This window comes from Triticum urartu, chromosome 1 (assembly GCF_003073215.2).
Source record: "Triticum urartu cultivar G1812 chromosome 1, Tu2.1, whole genome shotgun sequence".
Taxonomy (NCBI): Eukaryota; Viridiplantae; Streptophyta; class Magnoliopsida; order Poales; family Poaceae; genus Triticum; species Triticum urartu.
The window spans coordinates 11432340-11456388 of record NC_053022.1 but is presented as its reverse complement, the minus strand read 5'-3'; the positions used below and the strand labels follow the sequence as shown (position 1 = coordinate 11456388).

Genomic DNA, 24049 nt, shown 5'->3' with positions numbered 1-24049 from the left:
CATGGTCACCGCGGCTGCTGCTCATGCAAGCTGCCGGGAGCTGGGTGGTCATGAGTATGTACATATATATGGTTCGCCGTGATTTCTTCAGATCGTCCATCGCGACTTCTCCGCTTGACCTATAGTAAGTCGCACGTCATCGGATCTGATTTGGATTTGGAGTCGATTACTCATGAGGTTTCCATATAATTTGGAACTTATTTTGTAGAAACATGGTACAGTTGTCTATCCAAGATGTGAATTTTTATGAAGAAATGACATCCATGACATGACATTATGGGCAAAAAACAAAATCGGACCTTCCATATAAAAAAAAAACAAAATGCTTCGTGAAGTTAATGGTTGTACTCGATATTGCGAGCATCATACACATAATGCATGCATGCATGCATCCGTACTTTTCGTTTGAGACAAGATCGAAGATGTGGTAAGGTATCGCTAATTAGCCGCTACATGTTCATGTAGGCAGGCGGTGCAGCGGCTAGAGGTAGCTGCAGCGCGTCGACCCGGCGGAGGAGGGTGTCCCTGAGCCGCCGGAGCGCCGTCTCGAACTCTGGCAGCTCCGCTGCCCCGAGAGCCTCGACGTCGGCCTGCCACCACAGCGCAGTTGACCTTGCCGCCATGGCCCGCTCCACGTTCGCCTCGACTTTCTTCATGCGCTTCTTCTCCGCCTCCACACGCGCCTTGGTGTCGTCCAGCTCGCGCCGCAACCCCGCCAGAGCGCCAGCATCGTCATCGTCATCACCATGGTCGTCATCATCTTGGACGTTGCCGTGGTAGCGTCGGAGGACGGCATCGACGGAGGGGCTGCCGAAGGCGTAGGCGTTGCCGCGCGCGGAGCGTGAAAAGACGACGACGGCGACGTGGACGCCGCAGAGCGCGGAGAGGTCGCCGGCCATGCCGAAGAGCGTGGGGCGGCGCTTGGAGAAGGCCACCTGCCGCTTGGCCGGGTCCTCGATGAGCTTCGTCTCGTTCCTCTTCTTCCTCCCCGTCCCTCCCTTCTTCGTCTTCGTCTTCATCGCCATGGATGGTCGGCAGGAAGATGCAGATCCTTAGCTTCGATCGACTGGTTTACGGTGTAGTAGGGGAAAGGTACCCTTGGTACTATCTTAATATATGGAGATGCAATTAATACGTATGGATCAATTCTATCCTTGTGGGATTAGCTTCCATATATGATTATCTGAAACGAAGGTTCCAAGAACCTTCCTTCAAATCCTATTGAGGTGTAAACTTTGGAGTTTGGACTGCTAGTTGTACGTGATCCGACCTTTTGTCGAGTGTTTTTTCCAAGGCATTTGGCAAACGGAGCTTTTGTCTAGTGCATTCCAAAACACACTCGGCAAAATTCTTTCTATTTTGCGGGAAAAACATAGGATCAATTCTTTTTGCGGGAATAAACTTAGGATCAATCCATCACGCAAGTATAAGGAACACCAAAACTAAACCGCCTAGCGATGACTTCAAAGACTAAAGTGAGCCGAAGGCGTGCCGCCATCATCGCCCCTCCCTCATTGAAGTTGGGTAAAACTTATTATATAGACAGTCGCGGAGTGTCGTATTAAGGCCCTACCGGACTAGCGCACCAGAAAAACAACCGTCGTTGATGAAAAGAAACGTTGATCGAAAGGATGCAACATGTAGACACACGAACAAAGACTGTATCTAATGTGATCCATCGAAGACCAATACCGATCGAATTCCACAACATTCATCAAAGACACACGTCCACACATCCTCCGATGACACTGGACGCACCGTTGAGACGGGGGCAAGGCGGCGAGGACCTTAGTCCATCTTCAGGGAGCCGCCTCCGCCGCCACACCTTCTTGAGCGGGACACAAGCCCTAATCAACTTTTAAAAAAACTAAAACCAGAACAGGAACCCTCCCACCGGCAAGGACCGAGGTCCAATGTGCCTCCATGGCCCTAAGGCCACTGGAGATAAGGTGGACCTGTGGCGGCAAAAGTCCCACACTATGCAAATTTGGAGGGTTTTCTAGTGTAACACTCGGCAAAAGAAAAACATTCGGCGGACATTGTTTTCCTATCATTTTTTCATTTATTTTCTTTCATTTGATTTACTTTTTTGGCACTCGACAAACATATCTTTTGCCGAGTGGTTCTGAAAACACAGTCGGCAAAAAATCTTACACTGAGCAAACTTGAGGTTTGTCTAGTCTTACACTCGGCAAAAGAAAAACACTTGGCAGAGATTCCATTTTTTTCTTTTCTTTCTTTCCATTTTTTCTGTCTTTTCACTCTCTTATTTTATTTCATTCTTTATTTTCATTATTTTAATTCATTTTAATTTCTTTTTCCCTTTTCCCTTTTTATTTTTTATTGTTTTTCCCCTGTGTGTAACATGAAAAGGTTGGTAAAAATAATTGGAAAATCATACTTGCGTTAACGATTCTAATTTTTAGGCTATACCCAAGAAAATAAGGAAGTTCCAAACATGCAGGGTTCCCGTATCCGTTCCCGAACATGGAGTTTACCGTTCTTCCAATTCTAGAAAATGCAAACAGAGACTAAAAACATGGAACATGGTGTCGGGATTATTATATGATCTTTAGAGGTTGTGGTAAAAATTTGGGAAGGTTTCACAAAAGTAGTGACATACACTGCTTGGAAACCAGAACATCTCCGAGGAAGAATCATGGTTTCAAGAGGGAAATGGTCGGATTTGAAGGTGACATGTCGGTTGCTTCATGGTTTGACCTTAAATAAAATCTATTCTCAACATACACTCACATGTTCCATGTCATAATTGGGCATTTTTGGGGTTTGTTTTCTATATTTAAGTCATTTAATGTATTTTTAGGCATATACTGAATATAATTCAAATTTGAACTGTAAGTGCATGAAGAAGTTCGAAAATTGGGCCAAAATCATATTTGTTCTCTTTACTTTATGTTTCAGCCTTATCCATGAAAATAAAAGAAAGTCAAAACAATCGGATGCCAAGAGCTGGCCCCGAACATGAAGTTTATCAAAAATAATAATTCTGAAGATGAAAGTAGTCGGAAAAACATGAAACCTGACATGTTGTCATTATATGACATCAATATGCCGTGGTAGAAGTTTGATATGGTTTCTCAATAGTTGAGATGTACAATGCTTAGAAATCAGACCATCTATTAGAAAGAACTTAGGTTTTGAGAAAAACGAGTCAAGTTTGAAGGCAAAGGGTTGGTTGCTTCATCGTTTGACCTTGAATCTTCTCTAGGCTCAACATATACCATCAAATGTTTTATGTTACTAGTAAGCGTGCACGTGCAATGCACGTACAATCGTTAGAAGATGTTTCTTTGTTCATCTCCGTTAAGAGGCAATTGTTATATAAAATCAACAAAATTATACTTCTATAAACGAATGATAGATTTCAAGTAGTCGGTGTGTAGTAGAAAAAAATCTTTACGACTACGGTCACAAATAGTAAGAATTTCCATTATGTGGAATATTGGATGTTCATTTTTGGTACACAAATATGAGATATGACACAGGGTAACATAAAACCATAATTCTCCCAGTCATTGACCCAGCTTATCATTTTTTATGTGCACAGTCAAGATGCTCTCGACATGTTAATCTTTAGTTTATTCTTCACAAAAATATCTCAACACTAAAATTCACAAGCTAAACTTGAGAAGCAACATGCACAATCGTTCTCCAAAGTATCCCCTCTTTCATCTCTTTTATAGTCCAGTCCCGAACATTTCATGTCTAAATGCCAGAAGAAATAGTGTCGGATAAAAACAAGGGTAAACATTGGAAAACTAATTGATTTGATTGTGTTCAAAACAAAACAAAATCCCCGGATTCTAGTTAGTAATGCATAGAACCCTGATTTTCAAGTATACAAGTTTGCATGTAAGAGAAATATCATGCACACCATGTAAATCCACAAGAAATTATAAATGCTAGTTGGGCAGTTGTCTTACAAGCAACATAAAAATCAAAAGGAATAGATACATGCAGCAAAGCTTGTAGGAGGGCCTCTTCCATCTTGGTCACGTTTTGTAGTGAAGATATGCGAATATTCCATGGCTGCAAGTAGCACTACTAGAAAAAGGGCTATAGATGGGATTGACACTAATGGCGCACCAGACAAGCGGTGCGCCATTAGTATATACTAATGGCGCACCACCTTCTGATACGCCATTAGAGTTGAAACTACTAATGACGCACCAGGCCCAGGGTGCGCCATTAGTATCAAAAAAATTTTTTTTGAACTAGTGCGCCTGTCCAAACACACTAATGGCGCATCCAGACACAGTGCGTCATTACTAGTTGTAACTAGTAATGGCGCACCTGTCGGAAAGTGCGCCACTAATGTTGTTTTTTTTATTATATTTTTTATTCCTTTTTTTGCAAAACTACTAATGGCGCACTGTGGGACAGTGCGCCATTAGTATGTTTTTTTTTTGCAAAACTACTAATGGCGCACCACCAGAAGGTGCGCCATTAGTAACCTGGATTACTAATGGCGCATTTAGAGTTGGTGCGCCATTAGTAAGTGGGCAGCATCAAGATATTTTGGACAGCCTTTCCTACCCACACTCACTTTCTCCCCACTTCATTCTCTCCACCTCCTCCTTGTCTCGGGTGCCTCCTCTTTTTCACCTCATTTCCACCATAGATTCATTCAGTTTAAGTGGTTAAATTACCTTGTTTTGATAGGTAAGTAAGGGGGGAAGCTATATTTATGTTGTTCTCCCTACAACAATGTGCACATGCACTTTTTATGGCCTAGCTAGATCTATGTATGTTCGTGGTGTTGCATATGTTTGTGGTGTTGCATATGTGTTTGTGTTTGGAGGTGTACCGGTATTTGAAATGCGATAGTTGCCAATATTTTGCCGGAATGTTGATTCATTTCCGTTTCGGCGAGAATTTTGGCATTAAGCATTCTTTTTGGTCCTATTTTTAGGGAAAGTCATGCCAAATTTTTTCTTGGTTCTAAAATATCGTTTTGCTCTACCCCGCAGGCGACCATGGTCCGCACGATGACCGAAGGCATCGTGAATAGGTTTTTGAGGTCCGCGAAGGCCGAGATGCTTCAAAAGAATGAGACGGAGATAAGATGTCCGTGTCGAAGATGCAAGCTGAAGAGCCTTATTGCGGACCCGGAATCCGGGCAGGTGCGGGACCACCTGCTCTTGCGTGGTTTCATGGATGGCTATTTGTGGCAAGGTGACGAAGATGACTACGAAGTCGTCCATGGGGGCCGGGCAAGAAATGAGGAAGGGCAGCAAGACAACCACCGCGGCTCGGGCGGACGAGAAGACGAAGAATCCCCAGGAGATGATCACGACGGTGATGCTGTACACAGTCATCATGTAGAAGATGCAGGACATGATGATGAGGAAGATACCGGAGCAGACGACGGGCATGATCATGAATATGATGATGCCGGCGGAGCAGACGACGCTGGACCATCGATGGGCTGGGTGCAGGACCCTCATATTCAAGAGCTGCTTCTCAAGTAGACGGATAACGCAAGAGCTGCCGCCCGAGAGAAAGCCAAGATGGATCAACTTGAGTTAGACACGGTTACTCCATTGTATGAAGGATGCAGGCCCGAGGATACCCGCCTGAAAGTAACGCTCATGGCTCTGGAGATGAAGGTAAAACACAAAATGACCGACGCATGCTTCGACGAGAACATGTCATTCTGGCACGAACGTCTTCCCAAGGGGAACAAGTGCCCGACCAGTTTGGAGGAGGCGAAGAAAATCGTGTGTCCTCTGGATTTACCGCACGTGAAATACCATGTGTGCATGAACAATTGCATCATTTATCGGGACGAGCACGCGGAGTCTACCATATGTCCGGTGTGCGGCGTCACTCGATACAAGAAGAGGAAGAAAGCTCCTCGAAAAGTGGTGTGGTACTTTCCGATCACTCCTCATCTGCAGCGGTATTTCGCGGACCCTAAGGTAGCAAAGCTCCTGCGTTGGCACGCGGATAGGGAGGAGAAGAAGCGAGAAGATGACGCAAATGATCCGGAGATAGATAAAAAAGACAAGATGCTGAGTCACCCAAAGGATGCGAGCCAGTGGCAAGCGTTGAACTTCGAAGACCTAGAATTTGGGAACGATCCAAGGAACTTCGAAGACCTAGAGGGGTTGAGTGCGTGGATTGCGGGCGGCCAACAGGGGCCGCCCCCGATTCCTAGCTTCACGGCCAGCAACTCGCAGAATGCGATGGCGGGGCCATTGGTGTCTCCGGCGGAGGCGGCATTGGTGTCTCCGACACCGGCACGGGAGCTTAATGCACCCGGGTGTACGCCGGCCGCCACCTCTGCAGCAAGCGGCCCCTCCGTCAACTGCACGCCCGCCGTTGGCGGTGCCTCGACATTAGCCGAGCTCGACGCCATCATCACGGTAACTAATTAAGCCTCTCTCAGCCGAGGACTTCATCTCCTTGCCTTTGACTGGGCATCCCTGACCCCCTACCTGTTTTCGCAGGGCGCCGCCGACGTTCCGTGCACTCTCCTGCACTTCATGAACAACGAGTTGGTCGATGTCGCCAAGGGCAAAATCGTTCAACCGGGCAACCCCTTGTTCCACGGTACCCAGATGCCACCCAACTTGTTTAGGGTTCAACTGGTTCGGGTGCTGCCAGGCTGCGCGAGTTGTTACCTCCGATTCGACTCGTCGGGGCTGACGATGATGACGTGATGACCCTCAGCGCCTGCCTGAGCTGGCCCCTGCTTTGGCCGAAGAGCCAGATTCGTTTGGGGGCGGGGGACACTGTTGGAAATATGCCCTAGAGGCAATAATAAATTGGTTATTATTATATTTCCCTGTTCATGATAATCGTTTATTATCCATGCTATAATTGTATTGATAGGAAACTCAGATACATGTGTGGATACATAGACAACACCATGCCCCTAGTAAGCCTCTAGTTGACTAGCTCGTTGATCAATAGATGGTTACGGTTTCCTGACCATGGACATTGGATGTCGTTGATAACGGGATCACATCATTAGGAGAATGATGTGATGGACAAGACCCAATCCTAAGCCTAGCACAAGATCATGTAGTTCGTATGCTAAAGCTTTTCTAATGTCAAGTATCATTTCCTTAGACCATGAGATTGTGCAACTCCCGGATACCGTAGGAGTGCTTTGGGTGTGCCAAACGTCACAACGTAACTGGGTGGCTATAAAGGTACATTACAGGTATCTCCGAAAGTGTCTGTTGGGTTGGCACGAATCGAGACTGGGATTTGTCACTCCGTGTAAGCGGAGAGGTATCTCTGGGCCCACTCGGTAGGACATCATCATAATGTGCACAATGTGATCAAGGAGTTGATCACGGGATGATGTGTTACGGAACAAGTAAAGAGACTTGCCGGTAACGAGATTGAACAAGGTATCGGGATACCGACGATCGAATCTCGGGCAAGTATCGTACCGCTAGACAAAGGGAATTGTATATGGGATTGATTAAGTCCTTGACATCGTGGTTCATCCGATGAGATCATCGTGGAACATGTGGGAGCCAACATGGGTATCCAGATCCCGCTGTTGGTTATTGACCGGAGAACGTCTCGGTCATGTCTGCATGTCTCCCGAACCCGCAGGGTCTACACACTTAAGGTTCGATGACGCTAGGGTTATAAAGGAAGTTTGTATGTGGTTACTGAATGTTGTTCGGAGTCCCGGATGAGATCCCGGACGTCACGAGGAGTTCCGGAATGGTCCGGAGGTAAATATTTATATATGGGAAGTCCTGTTTTGGTCACCGGAAGAGTTTCGGGGTTTATCGGTAACGTACCGGGACCACCGGGAGGGTCCCGGGGGTCCACCAAGTGGGGCCACCAGCCCCGGGGGGCCACATGGGCTGTAGGGAGTGTTCCTTGGCCTACATGGGCCAAGGGCACCAGCCCCACTAAGGCCCATGCGCCTAAGAGATGGAGAAGGGGCAAACCCTAATGGGATATGGGCCTTAGGGCCCATATTGGTGCGCCTCCCTCTCCCATCCCCTCTTGGCCGCCCCCTTGCTCCCCATCTAGGGCTGCCGCCCCCTCCTAGGGGTGGGAACCCTAGAGGGGGCGCAGCCCCTCCCCTTCCCTATATATATGAGGCATAGGGCTGCCCATAAGAGACGCGATTCGATCTCTCGTTGGTGCAGCCCTGCATCTCTCTCTCCCTCCTCTTCTGTGGTGCTTGGTGAAGCCCTGCGGGATTGCCACGCTCCTCCATCACCACCACGCCGTTGTGCTGCTGCTGGATGGAGTCTTCCTCAACCTCTCCCTCTCTCCTTGCTGGATCAAGGCATGGGACGTCACCGGGCTGTACGTGTGTTGAACGCGGAGGTGCCGTGCGTTCGGCACTTGATCCATCGTGATTTGGATCAACGAACGAAGTACGACTCCATCAACCCCGTTCACTGAACGCTTCGCTTAGCGATCTACAAGGGTATGTAGATGCACTCTCCTTCCCCTCGTTGCTGGTCTCTCCATAGATAGATCTTGGTGACAGTAGGAAAATTTTGAATTTCTGCTACGTTCCCCAACAGTGGCATCATGAGCTAGGTCTATGCGTAGTTTCTATGCACGAGTAGAACACAAAGTAGTTGTGGGCGTTGATTTTGTTCAATATGCTTGCCGTTACTAGTCTTATCTTGATTCGGCGGCATCGTGGGATGAAGCGGCCCGGACCAACCTTACACGTACTCTTACGTGAGACCGGTTCCACCGACAAACATGCACTAGTTGCATAAGGTGGCTAGCGGGTGTCTGTCTCTCCCACTTTAGTCGGATCGGATTCGATGAACAGGGTCCTTATGAAGGGTAAATAGCAATTGGCATATCACATTGTGGTCTTTGCGTAGGTAAGAAACGTTCTTGCTAGAAACCCATAGCAGCCACGTAAAACATGCAAACAACAATTAGAGGACGTCTAACTTGTTTTTGCAGGGTATGCTATGTGATGTGATATGGCCAAAGGATGTGATGAATGATATATGTGATGTATGAGATTGATCATGTTCTTGTAATAGGAATCACGACTTGCATGTCGATGAGTATGACAACCGGCAGGAGCCATAGGAGTTGTCCTTATTTATTTATGACCTGCGTGTCAACTTAAACGTCATGCAATTACTTTACTTTATTCCTAACCGTTAGCTGTAGTAGTAGAAGTAATAGATGACGTGACAACTTCAAGAAGACACGATGATGGAGATCATGATGATGGAGATCATGGTGTCATGTCGGTGACAAGATGATCATGGAGCCCCAAGATGGAGATCAAAGGAGCTATATGATATTGGCCATATCATGTCACTATTTGATTGCATGTGATGTTTATCATGTTTATACATCTTATTTGCTTAGAATGACGGTAGTAAATAAGATGATCCCTCATTAAAATTTCAAGAAGTGTTCTCCCCTAACTGTGCACCGTTGCTACAGTTCGTCGTTTCGAAGCACGCCATGATGATCGGGTGTGATAGATCCTTACGTTCACATACAACGGGTGTAAGACAGTTTTACACATGCAAAATACTTAGGGTTAACTTGACGAGCCTAGCATGTACAGACATGGCCTCGGAACACAGAAGACCGAAAGGTCGAGCATGAGTCGTATAGAAGATACGATCAACATGAAGATGTTCACCGATGTTGACTAGTCCGTCTCACGTGATGATCGGACACGGCCTAGTTGACTCGGATCATGTAATCACTTAGATGACTAGAGGGATGTCTATCTAAGTGGGAGTTCATAAGATGAACTTAATTATCCTGAACATAGTCAAAAGGATTTTGCAAATTATGTCGTAGCTCGCGCTTTAGTTCTACTGTTTAGATATGTTCCTAGAGAAAAATTAGTTGAAAGTTGAAAGTAGCAATTATGCGGACTAGGTCCGTAAACCGAGGATTGTCCTCATTGCTTCATAGAAGGCTTATGTCCTTAATGCACCGCTCAGTGTGCTGAACCTCGAACGTCGTCTGTGGATGTTGCGAACATCTGACATACACGTTTTGATGACTGCATGATAGTTCAGTGCGTAATGCTAAATGGTTTAGAATTGAGGCACCAAAGACGTTTTTGAAACATCGCATAACATATGAGATGTTTCAAGGACTGAAATTGGGATTTCAGGCTCGTGCCCACGTCAAGAGGTATAAGACCTCTGACGATTTTCTTAGCCTGCAAACTAAGGAGAAAAACTCAATTGTTGAGCTTGTGCTCAGATTGTCTGAGTACAACAATCGCTTGAATCGAGTGGGAGTTGATCTTCCAGTTGATATAGTGATGTTTCTCCGAAGTCATTACCACCAAGCTGCTGGAGCTTCGTGATGAACTATAATATGTCAGGGACATATATGATGATCCTTGAGATATTCGCGATGGTTGACACCGCGAAAGTAGAAATCAAGAAGGAGCATCAATTGTTGATGGTTGGTGAAACCACTAGTTTCAAGAAGGGCAAGGGAACAAAGGGATACTTCATGAAACGGCAATTCAGCTGCTGCTCTGGTGAAGAAACCCAAGGTTGAACCCAAACCCGAGACTAAGTGCTTCTGTAATAAGAGAAACAACCACTGGAGCAGAATTACCCTAGATACCTGGTAGATTAGAAGGCTGGCAAGGTCGATAGAAGTATATTTGATATACATTGTGTTGATGTGTACTTTACTAGTACTCCTAGTAGCACCAGGGTATTAGATACCGGTTCGGTTGCTAAGTGTTAGTAACTCGAAATAAAAGCTACGGAATAAACGGAGACTAGCTAAAGGTGAGCTGATGATATGTGTTGGAAGTGTTTCCAATGTTGATATGATCAAGCATCGCACGCTCCCTCTACCATCGAGATTGGTGTTTCCGTTGAGCATAGACATGATTGGATTATGTCTATCGAAATACGGTTATTCATTTAAAGAGAATAATGGTTACTCTGTTTATTTGACTAATACCTTCAATGGTCTTACACTTGAAATGAATGGTTTATTGAATCTCGATCGTAGTGATACACATGTTCATGCCAAAAGATAGTAATGATAGTACCACCTACTTGTGGCACAGCCACGTAAGTCATATCGGTATAAAACGCATGAAGAAGCTCCATGTTGATGGATCTTTGGTCTCACTCATTTTTGAAAAGATTGAGGCATGCGAACCATGTCTATTGGTGTATATGCATGAAGAAACTCCATGCAAATGGAGCGTTTGGACTCACTTGATTTTAATCACTTGAGACATGCAAATCATACCACATGGGCAAGATGACTGAAAGCCTCGTTTTCAGTAAAATGGAACTAGAAAGCAACTTGTTGGAAGTAATACATTTTGATGTGTGCAGTCCAATGAGTGTTGAGGCATGTAGTGGATATCGTTATGTTCTTACTTCACAGATGATTTGAGTAGATGTTGAGTATATTTACTTGATGAATCACGAGTCTGAATTATTGAAAGGTTCAAGTAATTTCAGTGTGAAGTTGAAAGATCGTCGTGACAAGAGGATAAAAGATCTATGATACGATCATAGAGATGAATATCTGAATTACGAGTTTGGCACAAAATTAAGACATTGTGGAAATCATTTCACAACTAATACAGCCTGGAACACCATAGTGTGATGGTGTGTCCGAACATCATAACTGCACCCTATTAGATATGATGCATACCATGATGTCTCTTATCGAATTACCACAATAGTCTATGGGTTAGGCATTAGAGACAACCACATTCACTTTAAATAGGGCACCACGTAATTCCGATGAGATGACACCGTATGAACTATGGTTTAGAGAAACCTAAGCTGTCATTTCTTAAAAGTTTGGGGCTGCGACGCTTATGTGAAAAGGTTTCAGGCTGATAAGCTCGAACCCAGAGTGGATAAATGCATCTTCATAGGACACCCAAAACAGTTGGGTATACCTCCTGTCTCAGATCCGAAAGCAATAAGGGATTGTTTCTAGAATCGGTCCTTTCACGAGAAAAAGTTTCTCTCGAAAGAATTGAGTGGGAGGATGGTGGAGACTTGATGAGGTTATTGAACCGTCTCTTCAACTAGTGTGTGGCAGGGCACAGGAAGTTGTTCCTGTGGCACCTACACCAATTGAAGTGGAAGCTTATGATAGTGATCATGAAACTTCAGATCAAGTCACTACCAAACCTTGTGGGATGACAAGGATGCACACTACTTCAGAGTGGTACGTAATCCTGTCTTGGAAGTCATGTTGCTAGACAACAATGAACCTACGAGCTATGGAGAAGCGATGGTGGGCCCGGATTCCGATAAATGGCTCGAGGCCATATAATCCGAGAGAGGATCCATGTATGAAAACAAAGTGTAGACTTTGGCAGAACGGCTCGATGGTCGTAATGCTATTGAGTACAGATGGATTTTAAAAGGAAGACAGACAATGATGGTAAGTGTCACCATTAAGAAAGCTCGACTTGTCGTTAAGATGTTTTCCGACAAGTTCAAGGAGTTGACTACGGTGAGACTTTCTCACTCGTAGCGATGCTAAGAGTCTGTTGGAATTATATTAGCGATTACTGCATCATTTATGAAATCTTGCAGATAGGATGTCAAACATTGTTTCCTCGACGATTTTCTTGAGGAAAGGTTGTATATGATACAACCGGAAGGTTTTTGTCAATCCTGAAAGATGCTAATAAGTATGCAAAGCTCCAGCAATCCTTCTAAGGACTGGAGTAAGCATCTCGGAGTTGGAATGTATGCTTTGATGATGATCAAAGATTTTGGGTTTATACAAAGTTTATGAGAAACTTGTATTTCCAAAGAGGTGAGTGGGAGCACTATAGAATTTCTGATGAATATATGTTGTTGATCAGAAATGACGTAGAATTTCTGGAAAGCATATAGGGTTATTTGGAAAGTGTTTTTCAATGGTAGGCCTGGATTAAGCTACTTGAACATTGAGCATCAAGATCTATGAGGATGGATCAAAACGCTTAATGGTACTTTCAAATGAGCACATACCTTGACATGATCTTGAAGTTGTTCAAGATGGATCAGTCAAAGAAGGAGTTCTTGTCTGAGTTGTAAGGTATGGAGTTAAGACTTAAAGCTCGACCACGGCAGAATAGAGAGAAAGGACGAAGGTCGTCCCCTATGCTTAAGACATAGGCTCTACAGTATGCTATGCTGTGTACCGCACCTGAAGTGTGCCTTGCCATGAGTCATCAAGGGGTACAAGAGTGATCCAAGAATGGATCACAAGACAGCGGTCAAAGTTATCCTTAGTAACTAGTGGACTAAGGAATTTTCTCGATTATGGAGGTGGTAAAAGAGTTCGTCGTAAAGAGTTACGTCGATGCAAGCTTAACACCTATCCGGATAGCTCTGAGTAGAGATACCGAATACATATAATGGAGCAACAATTTAGAATAGCTCCAAGTAGAACAGTTATTTGGATTAGCTCCAAATAGAACGTGGTAGCTACATCTAGGAGATGACATAGAGATTTGTAAAGCACACACGGATCTGAAAGGTTCAGACCCGTTGACTAAAACCTCTCTCACAAGCAACATGATCAAACTCAGAACTCTGTGAGTGTTAATCACATGATGATGTGAACTAGATTATTGACTCTAGTGCAAGTGGGAGACTGTTAGAAATATGCCCTAGAGGCAATAATAAATTGGTTATTATTATATTTCCCTGTTCATGATAATCGTTTATTATCCATGCTATAATTGTATTGATAGGAAACTCAGATACATGTGTGGATACATAGACAACACCATGCCCCTAGTAAGCCTCTAGTTGACTAGCTCGTTGATCAATAGATGGTTACGGTTTCCTGACCATGGACATTGGATGTCGTTGATAACGGGATCACATCATTAGGAGAATGATGTGATGGACAAGACCCAATCCTAAGCCTAGCACAAGATCATGTAGTTCGTATGCTAAAGCTTTTCTAATGTCAAGTATCATTTCCTTAGACCATGAGATTGTGCAACTCCCGGATACCGTAGGAGTGCTTTGGGTGTGCCAAACATCACAACGTAACTGGGTGGCTATAAAGGTACATTACAGGTATCTCCGAAAGTGTCTGTTGGGTTGGCACGAATCGAGACTGGGATTTGTCACTCCGTGTAAGCGGAGAGGTATCTCTGGGCCCACTCGGTAGGACATCATCATAATGTGCACAATGTGATCAAGGAGTTGATCACGGGATGATGTGTTACGGAACGAGTAAAGAGACTTGCCGGTAACGAGATTGAACAAGGTATCGGGATACCGACGATCGAATCTCGGGCAAGTATCGTACCGCTAGACAAAGGGAATTGTATACGGGATTGATTAAGTCCTTGACATCGTGGTTCATCCGATGAGATCATCGTGGAACATGTGGGAGCCAACATGGGTATCCAGATCCCGCTGTTGGTTATTGACCGGAGAACGTCTCGGTCATGTCTGCATGTCTCCCGAACCCGTAGGGTCTACACACTTAAGGTTCGATGACGCTAGGGTTATAAAGGAAGTTTGTATGTGGTTACTGAATGTTGTTCGGAGTCCCGGATGAGATCCCGGACGTCACGAGGAGTTCCGGAATGGTCCGGAGGTAAAGATTTATATATGGGAAGTCCTGTTTTGGTCACCGGAAGAGTTTCGGGGTTTATCGGTAACGTACCGGGACCACCGGGAGGGTCCCGGGGGTCCACCAAGTGGGGCCACCAGCCCCGGGGGGGCCACATGGGCTGTAGGGAGTGTTCCTTGGCCTACATGGGCCAAGGGCACCAGCCCCACTAAGGCCCATGCGCCTAAGAGATGGAGAGGGGGCAAACCCTAATGGGATATGGGCCTTAGGGCCCATATTGGTGCGCCTCCCTCTCCCATCCCCTCTTGGCCGCTTGCTCCCCATCTAGGGCTGCCCCCCTAGGGGTGGGAACCCTAGAGGGGGCGCAGCCCCTCCCCTTCCCTATATATATGAGCTAGGGCTGCCCATAAACGGATTCGATCTCTCGTTGGTGCAGCCTGCATCTCTCTCTCCCTCCTCTTCTGTGGTGCTTGGCGAAAGCCCTGCAGGATTGCCACGCTCCTCCATCACCACCACGCCGTTGTGCTGCTGCTGGATGGAGTCTTCCTCAACCTCTCCCTCTCTCCTTGCTGGATCATGGCATGGGAGACGTCACCGGGCTGCACGTGTGTTGAACGCGGAGGTGCCGTGCGTTCGGCACTTGGTCATCGGTGATTTGAATCACGACGAGTACGACTCCATCAACCCGTTCACTTGAACGCTTCCGCTTAGCGATCTACAAGGGTATGTAGATGCACTCTCCTTCCCCTCGTTGCTAGTCTCTCCATAGATAGATCTTGGTGACACGTAGGAAAATTTTGAATTTCTGCTACGTTCCCCAACAGACACCACCCCAAAGACAACACCGTCAGTCGTGCCGGCGCCAAGTCGGCCCCATGGCAAGACTGCCGCAACGGTGCCGGACATCCCTATGCCACTGGATCCAAACATGCATATGGCACAGGATCAGAACGACGACGACGATGATACATTTGGCAATGTCGATCAGTACGTTGCCGATCATGGGTACGGTGGCGACTTCATGGGGCCTCCTTCTCAAGAACCCAACCCAACAAAAGACGTGCGCGATCTAGCTCGTACCGCGGGGAAGCCAAGTTGCAACAGGCGTCGTCTGCAGTTCAGCTCTCAGGAGACGCCTCCAGCTGCCGACTTCACCGAGCCTCAGATAGGCGAGGTGCGAAATATTATCAGCCCCAACACACTCAAGAAGGCGGTCTGTGAGCAGAACTCGGTCCCATTACAGGAGAAGAAGAAGGCACGCAAAAGAAAGACTAACAAGGGTGCGGGCCAGCCGGCACCGAGTACGATCCGTGCTCAGGACGGGCCACCTTCACCTGAGGATTTAATGAGGAGGCTGCATGTGGCGGGTAGGCCGATGCTACCGAGAAATATGCTCGATGCTGCAACCGGTGCTATGCGGAGTCTGCATGACAGTGTTCTTTCTTTGGAGAAGCGGCGTCTCACAGAGAAGGATGTGGCATACCCGGTTTTCACGGCCAAGGTGCCAGAGGGCAAGGGCTTTGTGGATAACTCCATCGGGGGTACGATCGTCCTGCGGTTTGATGACATCCACGCTATGTTGAACCTTCATCCGCTGCACTACACCTTCGTTCGGCTATTTTCGCTAAGTATGGAGATGCGGATCATTCACGACAAGACCCCGGACATCGTGATAGTCGACCCCTTCTACATGCGTGCCAAGATCTTGGGCAGCGCTGAGGACCGGCAAGTCGCGAGTTCTTACCTCGAAGGCGTCATTCTGGCAAATCAAGATAAGGATAACTTCCTCGTGCCTTACTTTCCCGAGTAAGTCCTCCCCTCAACCGCCCCGTAACGTATGAATTCTTAGATTTCGATCGTTTTTCTTTTAACATTCCGTGTTTTCTGCAGTGACACACATTGCACGCTCATCCTCCTAAGCCCCAAATATTCCATGGCCACGTATTTCGACCCGGACCGTCATTCGAACGTAGACTACACAAATGTCAAGAAGGTTCTTGATGATGTTCTCCCCGGCTACGACAAATCTGGAGGCACCTTCACCAGGCCTATTCGTAAGTACGGCAAGCACGTGTTCTCCCACAATACGACGTTCTGCTGCGTCAAGCAGCCGCCTGGCGGTCAGAAGGGTGCCTACTACGCCATCCATCACAAGCGGGCGATCGTACGGGACCAGCATCAACTTCTGCTACCGAGTAAACTCAAAGATTGGGCCGCGAACGTGTCGGTAATCCAGGACGCGGACATCAGACAAGAATTCTTTCGCATCCAGTCAGAGTTTGCGGAAATCATCCATCAAGATGTCCTTCGTACCTCGGGCAGTTCTACCTCAGAAATCAACCGTCCAACAGTGACATCGACACAATGCTACAAATGCAGGCTGACAACGACCGTTATTTCATGACTCCCATGATAGACGGCGGCTTCATCCACGCTCCGGTCCCTTGAGTCGAGTCGAAAGCAGTGATGCTGTGTCTAGTTCTGAAACATCGATTGGCTCATGTTGTAATTAAACTTTAATGAACTTGTAGTATGTCTCTTTGGTTTCGAGAGTCGTTCAACTTAGATGTAATCGATGCTATTAATGTCTTGCTTTTCTCTTCCGATCGTTCTGTTGCATACTTATATATTGCTTATGTATTGTCTGTGAATTGGTACTAACGTTTCGTTTGGCTAGTGCATAGCGATGCCGTCGTATGTCGTGTACAAGGTTAAGGTTCCCGGAGTCTACGACGACTGGGAGGAGTGTCGGAGACAGGTTCACCGATTCAGCGGTAACAGTTACAAAGGGTACACCACTAGGGCCGAGGCCGAATCTAGATACGCCCGCTATCGAGCGGGAGAGGGGAGGGAGCGTTGGAGGAACCGGATGAAGACGAGTTTCATCATGATGACCGCAGCTCTCTTCTATGTGATGGTAGTTTAGATGATCGATATCAGACTTGTAATGTGAAGACAAACTCACTACTCGCGGTCTCGAGACTTGTAATATAATGTTCTATCTTTGTTCGGTCTTTTCAATTTGGAGACTAATATGATGAATTGTATTCAGAGACTAATATTCTATTGTATTCGATGAATCTATTGTTGATGTGTGCTGTCTATATTTTGCCCAATTATACATTTTGTAACCTGTGCAAAAAACAGAAAATAAAAAAATAAAAAAAGCTAATATTCATACTAATGGCGCATCACATCACAGTGCGCCATTAGTATGTCAAAGGATACTAATGACGCATCATTAAAGAGTGCGCCATTAGTATGCCGAAGTTACTAATAGCGCATCTTGTTGTTGTGCGCCATTAGTATGCCAAAGCACCTGGGTATACATGGCCCCCTGGGAGGCATACTAATGGCGCATCACCACAATGCGCCATTAGTATGCCAAAGGATACTAATGGCGCATCATTAAACAGTGCGCTATTAGTATGCCGAAGTTACTAATGGCGCATCTTGTTGTTGTGCGCCATTAGTATGCCAAAGCACCTGGGTATACATGGCCCCCTGGGAGGCATACTAATGGCGCACTGTTGTATATACTAATGGCGCATCTGAGGTGCGCCATTAGTATACCAGATACTAATGGCGCACCAGTGGTGCGCCATTAGTAAAATATACTAATGGCGTGGCACTAATGGCGCACCTCTAATGCGCCATTAATGGCCAAATTAGGTGCGCCATTAGTAGGCCTTTTCCTAGTAGTGTAGATGAGACATATTATGGGAAAATAAATAAACATGGCATGTTAATAGTTCGATGGAGGAGCAGAGGCTGGAGAGCAATTTTTACGGCGATTATCTATGTACTTAGGAGGAGACCCATCTTCATTGGTCTCAACAATAGCAGGAGAAATTTATCTTGTGTCCCACATGGACCTCCGTTTCTTAGAAATACCAGTCATACCTTTGTTTATTAGTCTGATGAAATAGCAGACGTTAAACAGTTCCAGATAGGGAACTACCTCCCTTCCATCTTATCCCTAAATGTCCATATGATCTTCTCTGAAATAGTGAAAGAATGGTACATAGTTGTAATCAACCAAAGCACTATACTTCAAAATATGCACGAGACAAACAGAGATAGCAGCTGTAACTGGAAGGAAGACAGGTTGGGTTACTGTGCAGATAAATCATAACTGCATAGTATGTAAAAGGAATTTGATATGAAGAGTTAGCACAAGAGAAACAAGGTTGTATAACAAATTAGTAGGATCCAAGGTCAGGCAAAAATAAACATGTTTAATTGGAACGATGCAGAGGACGGAAAAACAATCTTCCATTATCTTAAAAAAAGTTAAGCATATGAAGTGACCAAGATGAAATTTTGTAACCATGACCGTTGCTGAAATCTCTAGTCATTACAAACTTCACAAATTTCATGCCTACAACAACTCTTTGCCTTACCTTCAGCAATCACAGAAATATATACAAACAATGAAAACATGATTAATGTTTTCTACCTTAGCCAGGTTAGAAGGGACCACTGGGTTAGAAAAGCACGGGGATTCATCATTCTTCTGCCCTAACTGTGATCATTTTTGTAGATCATGGTCCAGCTCTCTAAAGTCAATTTTGCTATGTCCCTTTTTTTCTTCTTTGATCCTTGGATTGATAATAATCTGGGAAACAAATATATGAGTATTTTGAGTGCATCCTGGGAGCATAGCGGTCAACTGTAGAACATATGATGCATAGACAAACATCAAAATAGTTGACCTTCATGGTTGATACACAGGTAAGTTTGTACAGGTAGAAAATCATCCAGAAATGTCAACCTCATTAGTGAAATCCTGGGAAAAAAATGCACGACATGAGCCATCATGTATCATGAAAATCAAAGAATCATGATGTGTTGTGCCTATATGGTCACACTGACAACAGAGCACAATTTAGCTGCTTGAGCTAAAGGATTGCGAAGTCCTGAACATGTTGACAGAAAATATCATGCACCGTACCAAAGATAAAGTGAGGAATGAGGGTGACAGACAACAACTCATCAATTATTTCCTGGCATCCTCTATGTTAGACCCGTGCATGCTGAATGAAACAAATCACAATCTCCTAGATATGATCGCTAACACAAATAAATGAAACTGGAGTAGATCAAAGAAGAGAAAATTATAATTCTGCACCATGATCTTGTGGTAACACCACTAAAAAACTAATTAACAGAGGAGAAAAGGAAACAATACCATATGGTACATATCAAATTATCCTGAGAAAACATTCGCATGTCCATCTGCAGTTAAAATAAAAGTTTACATGGTCAGAATGTAAAATGCTGATGGCAGATATCAAACTTGACCACCTCATCTAATAAGTTCAGACTTACTGTGTCTACACTTTGGTAGCAAAAGTATATTTCGCATTCATGGTAGCAAAAGCCTCAAGTAAAAGGCAAAATTAGTATACCGTGGTTCAAAAAAGGCGAAATTAGCAAGATAGAATAAAGTAAAAAAGGAAAATTAGTGATAGAAATTATCATACTTCTCCAAAATTCAGTGGAAGGTGGTGCACTGGGATCCATACGTGTTCAGAGCCAAGGGCATTTTCAAAAAGCAGTTTTTTAGTATGCTAATTTAAGACACACGTACTCATTTATTCTTCTAGACTACTCACAACCTTATACAAAAGGAAGCGACAAACTACATATACAGTGTGAAAAAACAGAAATTTATAAGAGCACACATTTAGTGATGCCGTTTTTGTCCTTTCATAAAAGATTACTATTAAATTGGAAGGGCATTTTATCTATATGGTTCCGTAGAGTTAGGATCACACGAACAATAATGAGACACAATAATGACAAGGCATGGAAGACCAAAACAAATATTGCAGTTTAACAAAAAAGAACGAAGCAATCCGCTAACTTTTATGGACAGGGAACAACAAAATGAAAACAAGATAAGCACTTGGTGCTGTTATCATATATCAAACCTGTGTTATCCCTCCAAGACATCTCTGTACACAATGTTCTTGGTGCTTTTGCCCGTTTGATCTATTTATTTATTTGGCTTTGCCAGAACCGGAGTTGTCTGCCTTGAAACACCCCTTGATAGTGCAACATAGAGCTGGCTGTGCGAGAATACATGCTCCGGAAGGTAAATGCCAACAGTTGGGATGGTTTGCCCCTGGGCTTTGTTTATGGTCATTGCAAAACTCAAACGAATAGGGAATTGCTTCGTCTTCAACTTGAAAGGAAGTGAAATATCCTCCGAGGGTGCTATCGGGATCCTAGGGATGAACACTCTCTTTCCAGCATGTTGTCCACCAACAATCTCGGCATCGATTGCGTTATTTTGGAAAGCTCTAATCATCAATCTCGTTCCATTGCAAAGTCCGTTATTAGGATCAAGATTCCAGAGCAGAATGACAGGACAGTTGACTTTTACTTTTAAAATATGGGGAGGCAAGCCATTCGGAGTGAGGTTGTTCAAATAGTCAATTGGGTAGTTATTGCGTGTATCATCATCGACGGAATCAAAGCTATAGTATACCTTATCTTGGCCGGGGAACCTGTCAATCATCTTTGCATTTAGGTCGTCCACGTGCTCATTCTTGGTAGAAATAATAGCATGTGTGCTCATGTAGGCACCGGATGAAGCGTTCTCATGAAGAGATGGGAACACATGTTCAATAAGCTTCATGACAGGTGCGTCATCAGGCAGACGCACATAATCATCACCGATCGTCTCCTTCATTCCATTGCCAATTCTTAAGAGGTATTTAGAGAACCACGGGTCAGTCTGTGCTCTCATGTTACGTGTGAGGCGTATTATTCTAATTTTCTCTCATAGATATGATCTTTGGAGAGTGATGTCAGTGATCTGTGCTCTTGTCCCACGCGGGACCACGGGAAGGACCCGCTCTCTTCTCATCGGACATTCGTGCATACCAATTTTTACCAATTTTTGGTTTTTCACCATCTTGATTAACAACTGAGTTGGTTATGTTGCTCAATGGAGTTCGTGGCACATCGAGTGATGAAGAAGAATGTGTCTGGTTTGCAGTCTCATGAGTAGGTGTATTCGTCGGATCTTTAAATGGGGAACGATCCCCTGATCGTAACGCATGCGGACGATGATTCCTCATCTGTGGCATGTTAAAAAAATGGGGAACATCCTACATCAGTAGGATGACAAAAACGATGCTACAGAGGCATATTATGAGTTGTTATGCAGATTTGTCATGCAATATTCATGCAATTTTGAGAAGCTCAATTCTTAAATGTTGCGAACAAAGTAAGCACAAACTCAAGTAAATATGAATATGTGACGAAAAGGACCTTAGATGTTGTAGATGCCGATGAGTGCCAATGTTCTGAACCTATAGAAATAAAGTATGCGTTGTTAGGGAGGAGGCAAAAAAAAGAAGATATAAATTATTCTTAGTGAGATTGCCTAAATGCCATATATCATTGGAGAACCTGGACTGTTGGTTTTCTGCATGCTGTCTACAGAGGCATATTATGAGTTGTTATGCAGATTTGTCATGCAATATTCGTTCAATATTGAGAAGCTCAATTCTGCACATCATCGGGGAACCTGGACCTGAGTAAGCATCTTCAGAACATCAATCAAATGAAAGGCATGGGCAATTTTAATTTTTTTAAAAAATACAATGATAGGCGTGGGAAATTTACTTTTCTTACAGAGCAGGCATTCTAAAAAAATCATGTACATTTAGAACCAATGATGGTATTTTCTTTTTATCTGCGAATGAGCGATCTGATGATGTAGCTTGTAGCATCACTCAAAGTCTATCCAAAAAATGGAGGAACAATAATGAACAAACCAACAAACATCATGTGCTTCTGAAGGGTTATACGTGTGCAGCCATACTTATTCCGGAGGTGCATTTGGCAAGGTGTCTAGGGAGCCAGCTGCAGTAGCAAGTCTATAAGCAGGACCAAAAAGAATTTGTGCCTGGTTGGTTATGAATCTGCGAGGAAAAGATGAGTTGGGTTTTTATGTTTCCTGATAGTTTTCCAACCTGGATTAATAGTGGAGTTATCTGAGACACTAAAAATTGATGCAATTAAAGGGAAACTATGACATAGTTCTGGATAAAAACATATGATAGGGGCAAGCTTAGTTCAATCCATAAGGATCATTCATCGAACAACAAATCCAAGTTAAAATACAATGATAGGCTCTGTAGCGGAGGTGGATACAAATTAAGGTTAAATTGCAACGATAGTTTATAACAATAAAAAAAGAAAAGGATCAAAGAAACAAATATGAGACTGATTGAATGCCAACCATCCTCGATACGCCTTTCAAATTATTCACAAAACAAAATTATTCAACAAAACGATTCTAAGAAAATCAAGAAATCAATATAGCTTCTGAATATGCACGACCATGGTTTCAATAGAGAACATATATTGTTAACCTATTATGCTATTTGGATGCATCAGAATTCTTCTGAACAGAAGTTAGAGTAGTACATATCCGTGTTCCAATTCAGCTCATTTAAAAAAGAAAAAGGCCAAGGTGCGACGGGGGCGACCTGCTGCGAAGGGCGTGGGGCGAAGGAGGCTCCGGCTCCAGGGGCGAACTGCGGACAAGGGACTGCGGCCAAGGGCGGTGGCGACCCGCGGCGGCGCGACCTGCGGCGGGTGCTGGCGGCTCCGACGCGACCCGCAGCGGATCCAGCTTTGGGCGGGTTCGTCGGCGTCGTCGGCGCGACCTGCGGCGGCTCTAGACCGGCGGCGGCTTGGCGAAGGGCGCGGGGCGGGGCGGCGACCTGTGGCGGCTCGGGGAAGGGCGCGGGCTCCGATGGCTCCGGCGGCGACCTGGCGCGGGGCGGCGAACGGCGCGGGAGGAGGAGGGGACGAGAGGTCGGGGGCGAGGGGGTCGTGCGGGTCGTGCGGACGGTTTGGTTCTTTTTTTTAACAGCGAGGAGGGCTGGATTAACGATAGATGGTTTGTTGCCTTACGGCCTGGCTTGCAGCGTTAAACACCGAAGAATTAAGGACCATTAGATGTTGATGATGGATGGTTGTGATTGTCTGGTTCTCCGCCCTCTCTTCCTTTTATAGGGGTAGTAGATAATATTGGCATTTTGGGGGATTTGTTTGCTATATTTAGATCATTCAGTGTATTTCTAGGCATCTAGCAAATATAATTCAAATTTGAACTGCAAGTTGATACATCTTTGATGTATCTATATTTTTTGTATGTTTATGCTATTATCTTATCATTTACATTGGACTAATTAACCTATTAATTAAGTGTCCAGTGCCAGTTTTTCTGTTTCTTTTTGTATTTCAGGGAAATGAGTATTTTAACCTTAAAAAATAGGATGAGAAGTTTTTCACCAAGGGACACCCATGGGGCCTGGCCCCGATACCTGGAGAGGCCAGGAGTCCTTGGCGTCTAGCCACTAGGGCAAGCTTCTAGAGCCCTCATCTGTCCGCAAACTTCCCTCGAAGATATTCCACCGCCATATTATTTTAAGATCGGAATGGATGTGCACACGACACTATGTGCCCGATGTGCAGCCGA

At 44.9% G+C, this 24049-nt stretch overlaps 1 protein-coding gene across 7 annotated transcripts; it reads right to left on the bottom strand.

Moving 5' to 3' along the window:
- Positions 1-277: 277 nt before the first annotated feature.
- On the bottom strand, positions 278-23418 carry LOC125542415 (agamous-like MADS-box protein AGL61). Of its 7 annotated transcripts, none has more exons than XR_007297928.1 (8): positions 23052-23408; positions 21967-22090; positions 21826-21866; positions 19733-21632; positions 19257-19330; positions 19001-19159; positions 18445-18542; positions 995-1013 (listed from the first exon to the last, which is right to left on the bottom strand). XR_007297928.1 is itself a non-coding variant. In XM_048705466.1 (7 exons), the coding sequence occupies exon 7, from the start codon at positions 1023-1025 to the stop codon at positions 450-452; it is 576 nt and encodes a 191-aa protein (XP_048561423.1). In that variant the 5' UTR covers positions 1026-4050; positions 18445-19159; positions 19257-19330; positions 19733-19779; positions 21826-21866; positions 21967-22090; positions 23052-23416; the 3' UTR covers positions 278-449. The 7 variants fall into 7 exon arrangements, 4 of the variants coding, with proteins under 4 accessions (XP_048561423.1, XP_048561415.1, XP_048561429.1 ...); XR_007297925.1 differs by lacking the exon at positions 995-1013 and adding an exon at positions 3788-4050; XM_048705466.1 differs by having other exon boundaries at positions 278-4050; positions 18445-19159; positions 19733-19779; positions 23052-23416.
- Positions 23419-24049: the final 631 nt, after the last annotated feature.